The sequence below is a fragment of the Aythya fuligula genome, chromosome 2 (assembly GCF_009819795.1).
Source record: "Aythya fuligula isolate bAytFul2 chromosome 2, bAytFul2.pri, whole genome shotgun sequence".
Lineage (NCBI taxonomy): Eukaryota > Metazoa > Chordata > Aves > Anseriformes > Anatidae > Aythya > Aythya fuligula.
Genome location: NC_045560.1, coordinates 111,820,041 through 111,826,040, shown reverse-complemented (window position 1 = coordinate 111,826,040; position 6,000 = coordinate 111,820,041). Strand labels below are relative to the sequence as shown.

The 6,000-nt window shown below is 35.6% G+C and overlaps 1 protein-coding gene across 2 annotated transcripts in view; it reads right to left on the bottom strand.

The window, feature by feature from the left end:
• Positions 1–216: 216 nt before the first annotated feature.
• Positions 217–6,000, bottom strand: part of PCMTD1 (protein-L-isoaspartate (D-aspartate) O-methyltransferase domain containing 1) — a 41,538-nt gene continuing 35,754 nt past the window's right edge. For both annotated transcript variants that reach the window (XM_032181584.1, XM_032181585.1), the window contains exons 6-7: positions 5,350–5,473; positions 217–2,860 (exon numbers count right to left, since the gene is read on the bottom strand). In XM_032181584.1, the coding sequence (XP_032037475.1) occupies positions 2,490–2,860; positions 5,350–5,473 (495 nt within the window). In that variant the 3' untranslated portion in view covers positions 217–2,489. The remainder of the gene's footprint in view (positions 2,861–5,349; positions 5,474–6,000) is intronic.

Sequence of the window (6,000 nt, the reverse complement as noted above, 5' to 3'; positions counted from 1 at the left end):
CTTCAGAAGTAATACTAGGCCCAAAACAGCTTTCCTGTGTCATGAACAGTATCTCACCCTACAACCTTTAAAAAATTCAAGTTTTATCAAGATTTATCCATTATTTCTGAGCTTCAATAATAGTCTTTATTATGAAGTCAGTGACCTAGCTATGAATACACCAATACCTGAATTTCCAGACGATCCAGATGAACTTGATACTTTCACAGAAACGAATTCGAGCAAGCAGAAAACACCAGAAAAACCATTTTATTGCAACAATGTCCCCATCATCAACTGAGATGGCAAAAATCAAGTTTTAATACAATTTGCATTTCTACCTTTTTATTTATGTAAATATAAATTCAAGAGTGTAAAATAAATCCACATATAAAACACAGAAGAAACATTCTCTTTCAGTGAATGCAAAAAACTTACATACTGAATAATCATGACAAATCATCCGTTGTCCATTTTTCCAAGTACACAGGAGTGAAAGAACGCAGAAGTTTATTCTCCAAAAGCATCCTGTATAGAGTCCTTAAAGTATTTAATATTCAGTAACCTCAAATCCTTGAGCTTATAGATGTAGATTCCAAGAAAAGGCTAGAGAAACATCTCAAGCTTCAGATGATCTGAACTCCATCTAAAATAACCCATTTAAAACAAGATTATGCTCAATTCTTACAGCTGAAGCATCACAATTACTTTATTAGTATCATTATTTTGGAAAACTATTTCCTAGTAGTTTTTTCCCCGCTTTTAAAATAGTCAGGAGTATTTATTTCAAATAGTATTGTTTACTTATACTGTAAATATATTGCGGAAAGTAACTCCACATGCTGGTACAACAGGCCTTCAAGAAGTTCCACTTAAACATTACTACAATGTACCTTAAAAAAAAAAGGGGGGGGGGTCTAGAGCATGAAATGCATAATAAAGAGTCAGTATTGTGGGATTATTCGTCTTCTTTCTCATCTTATATATTTCAAAGTCAATATTGGACTGTTAGACTGCATGAATATTGGCTGGTTATAAATACTTAGACTACGAACCTTTAGTTTTAGAAAAATATTTTCTCATTATTACACAAAAAATATTACCAGCATTATAAATGCATCATGCAGGGTATTTCTTCACAAGGAATGTTTTTCACTGGGTCCAACAGGCAGATTGTTTCAATGACTGTGGCTTTTAATGCAGATCATGCCAAATTCTTAATAAGCAGTGTTTTCCCTCATGGTTATGTTACAACACAGATTGAAGAAATTAAGATGTTAAAAGCAAACAAATTTAAAAAACAAGAACTGCAAGTAACTTCACAACTAGGAGAGGAAAAATTGTAGAAGGATTAAGTCAGCACTATTGTGGGTCCCCACAGTTGCACTGCTACTCTTAGGTTTCCAAAAGATGCATATGATTTTATAAATATTTTTGTGCTAAGAGCCATGCTCAGAAACAAAATATAGGCTAGCACAAGTCTACCTTCTTGGAGATGCATCTTAAGTATAAAATCCACTTACTAAAGTGCATTTGCCAAACAAATTCTAACTTCTACTATAACAGCTATTCCAAAAAGCAATACAAACTAAATTTAAGTTCTACCTCTACTTAAAAGCAGTAAATATAGATGACTGAAATCTACATTACAATCTTGTATTGCCAAACATTGTGTCTCAATGCCATGAGCTGTAGAAATAAACAAAATGTACTGTCCTAAGCTTCCCACAACCAAGGAAGTGCCTCCACTTAGGAATACTGAAAGCATAGAATGGAGTTAAGTACAAGCAGAGCTGAAGTAAGCATTGCTTTGCTTTATATTCAATGTTTCTTTAAGGCTCTGAGAAAAGCTATTACTTTTCTCAAGATCTTTTGGCAAAAGATGCAGAAGTAGCAGGGCCATCTGACGTTCCAGAACTTGTGTTTTCATATTCCATTAAAGCCAGCTCGTTCAGTGTCTGTATACATTTATTGCACTTGTGTTGTTGGAACACATCTATACCAACATAGGAATAATGATTGCAACAAAGCCAAAGTAAAATAAACTTTTAAAAGGGTCTGATACCAACATTAGAGGATAAGTGTCTGCATGTTTAAAATGTTCCCCTAATAATAAATACAGACAAATTGCTCAAGTCAGATGCACATGTTTAACAATTATTTAGCATATATAAAATTTCACTCATCCTTTATCAATACAAATCTGTTAGGGATCAAAAAGACTTACCATGCAAAATATTGATTAGTGCTGCATAATGGAATATATATTTCTATCAGAGTTAAAACAGCATTTTCAAAATTTAAAGAAAAATAGATTTTTAAAAAGGGAGTCTACTGTTGAATGCAAGTCTTCCTCGTAGCAAAGACAAGATAGAGATAAGTTACGATTTATCGCTGTACTTCAGTCTTGATGAAAGACTAGTAATAATTTGTCCACCTATTTCTTAATAAATGCTACATTTTCAAGAATAAAGGAACTATCAGTAGGCATTACTTCTACTTAGAACAAGTTACTTCTCTCTGTAATATGTCAAGTATGCTTTTAAAGATTCAGGTAACGGTAGACTCATAATTTTCTCTCTCAGTAGATTTCGAGGAGGCTCTTCTGGCTTCAAGGCCTCACTGTGATCTTTATCCTCCTCCTCTTTATTATCATCTTCCATTCTTTCATCTTCTTCACTATCTAAAGGCTGAGGAATGAGCTGATTACCAACAAACACATAGGTATTAATCCTGCGTCTACGACATCTCCTGCGTTTTCGTTTTGGAGGAGCCTTCTGAGCAATACCCTTGGCTTTCATCTCCTCGTTTATGAAGTTTCTAAGGGTGCGTCTGATATATATTCGAGCTAGGTCCTGGAGATTCCTAACAGCACATGGAGCTAAAATGAAAGAGAGTGAGTTAGATTCACTTGGCGAAATTTCCCTGTAACAAAAACGTCTGCAAGACAGCAAGACTTATAAGAACAAATGAAATTTTAAGTACAGAAAGCAATATACAAATGAAACAAGGGTAGAGAGACCTTGGCAAACCATTTAGAATATTCACAAGTGTTCCTTACTTCAGACATACTCAGATTTCAGCTGAAGATGACTTCTGGAATATGACTGATCTTTTACAGAAAATACCTAGTCCAAAAATTAAGAGATCTTTTGACATGTGCAAGTAAAGCAGAAAAACATAACAGATTAAACAAACTTCAGGAAGCATACACCACACACTGTCATATTTTAGGGGTTTCTGACACAGCCTGGGACAAGCCGCTAGCATTCTCTTTTAAGGTTCTGCTGATAGAGAAGTTTCCCTACCATATCACATTAGTTTAACCAAGTGCTTTTCTTCCTTTCCACTTCTACTCGCTATGATTTTTCCTGTTTCTTGCTGATGAGGGAGAGCCATGTCAACTTCACAGCTGACCAACCAGGTAAATCTCCCTTATCTTTGCAGCAGAAAAGGAATTTCTGAGGTTCTAAACAAAACAAGCAAGTAACAAAAAACAAGAGGTGTTTTTTCAATGGTACATAGGTGATGATTAAGTGCTACTGAGCTGGTGGATGACCTGTCTTAGATGACCTATGGCTGGATAACTCCAAGGAAAACAAAGCAAAAATGGCACACCAAACACACAGTCTGTTCAACTTTGTCATTTTTGGTCCTACACAAAATAGAATAAGATTTATGGGGGTTACAGCAAAGGAAAATTTAGTGAAGAAATTTTCATAAAAACCCTTCCAATACACATAGCATTCAGTTTTAAATGATTAAATTTCAAACTTTTTTTTTGTTTCATATACTGACTTCAGCTACGTGCTAGCTAGTCAGAGTTTGAGACAAAAAGATGTTCATTACTGGCAATACTAGCTGCAGTTAAAGCCAACAAAAAAAGTATATTTAAGCAGTGGAAAGTGCATCTTACTAATTTCACTTTACAGGGCAACTTCCATTCCCTAATGAATTTATAATTGTTTAAATAGTGGCAAGGTAGTAGCATATTTGTATATTATTTCCTTCTTCCTAAAGAGTTTCTCACTGAAGAATTAGAGGATCCTATTAAGCTATGTACAGGAAACACTTATATTGTGTCATAGATCAAATCTGAATGCCACTGGTCCGTACTGTTTTCATCTGGAGTATGAGCATTCAGGAGTGGTAGTAAGGGAATACTTAAAAATCCTCCAGTATCTTCTAGGTAATTGGGTTGTATTAAATCATATGGAGACCAGAAAATAAGTTTAAGCCACCTCTGTACTTCACTGTTTGTCATGACACATTATCTATGACGGACTAAGTCTAACGTAAGAAACAGAATAAAAGTCTTGTATTAACAAGTGAATTCCAGGAGGTAACTTTGAGGTCTGAAAAACAAGCATTGAAGTGAAAAAAATGTTATTTTTGCAAATAAGTGATTACGTAAGTGAAAGGATCATCTGTACTTTGAAGAAAAAAAGTTAAGGTAACTATAATAAGGAATCATCCTTTGCAAGCTTACACATACCCTCAAAATTAATAGCCACATCAGTAGTTACAGGCAATGCAACCTGACATGACATCCTGGACTCCTGAATGGTTTACACTGTTTTTCATTTTAAAATCATGCATGAAGGTAAGAAGCATGTGGTTAAGTACAGGGGAATTAGTTCACATTGGTCATATGTTAACACAACAAAACAGTAGAGAAAGACTGTTACTGTCTAGTTTCTTTGCTGCATTTCAGACCCAGATGCTACAGAAGCCCTGTGTACTACTCTACTCTACTCCTAGCAGAAGTTTTCATCTCTATAACTTCCTCTTTTTAACCTCTTTATTATCATACTATCTTACCTTGGCAATGACCTGTTGGCTTTCACAAACTTTTTAAACCCCTTTGCTAACCTAACTCAAGAGCCCTGCAGTTAGAAAGCCCATCCTAGCGACTACTAAAAACAGCTAGGTGTCACTGTATTAGCTGCAGACAGACATAAGCACACTCAGCTATTAACATTCTACAGTACCAGAGTAGTGTAGACCAGTTTCCTCCTTTTCAGGGGGAAAAGGAAATTTTTCTCTGGAAGACTGTCAAAGACAAACTTAATATTGACTCAGTATGTTATCTGTGCCTCATTAGAAAACAAGAACCTGAACACGAAAGGAAAAGTAGTCTGGAAAAATAAGCAGGAAACACCAGCATCATTTTAATTTGGGATATTAACTGCAGAGCAACACAGAATAGCAACCAGCACATAAACTTAGTGAGCTACTACTGTCCTAGACTGTATGTGACTGTTCTATCATACATCTATACAAGGATAGTCTTCCCCATTTCCAGAATAACACCAACAGGCACTCTGAAAACCCAACAAACCAAAGGGAGCCAGCACAAGTGACACTTACGCAGTCCCACAGTATCATGTTTGCCGTTGTCATTTCTGTTCGGTTGCACTAGTGGAGCAAATGAAACAGCAAGGATATTTTTACTTTCCCACGTGTTTTGTCCCGTTCTCAAGATTTGTGTTAGCTGCGTAAGAACAACAACAAAAACAGAAGTTAGTGGTTAGCTTTGTCATACTCACTATTATTCAGACTCGTATTCAAACAACAGTATTTCGATTTGCTTCAAAATGAACGTATAAAGTTTGTTCTCTGAACAGCCAGGACTTTCATATTCCTTAAGTATTTAGTCACCAGAGTACTGAAGATGGGTCTTCTGCAATGGGAACAGATGCAACAGGAAAAAAAGCCTAAATCTTGCATTTTTCCTTAAGCTTTCCAATATTTTAGGTTGGAAACAGCTTCTGGCATCCAACCTCTAACTTGTAGCTAGCTTTGTTCAAGCAAAATCAAGTAATTCAGAAGCTTTTCTAAAGAAGTCACAAAAATCTCTCCTAGGACTGAGATTCCACAGCCTCTCCAGACAAGCTGCTGTGGTATTCAACCAACTCATATCATTATGAAAAAATATTTTCCCTCTATCAAGAGAAATTATTCCTTTGCTGTAGTTTTTAAAATTATTCTTTCAGTTTGCTGTGCAACTGGGACAACACT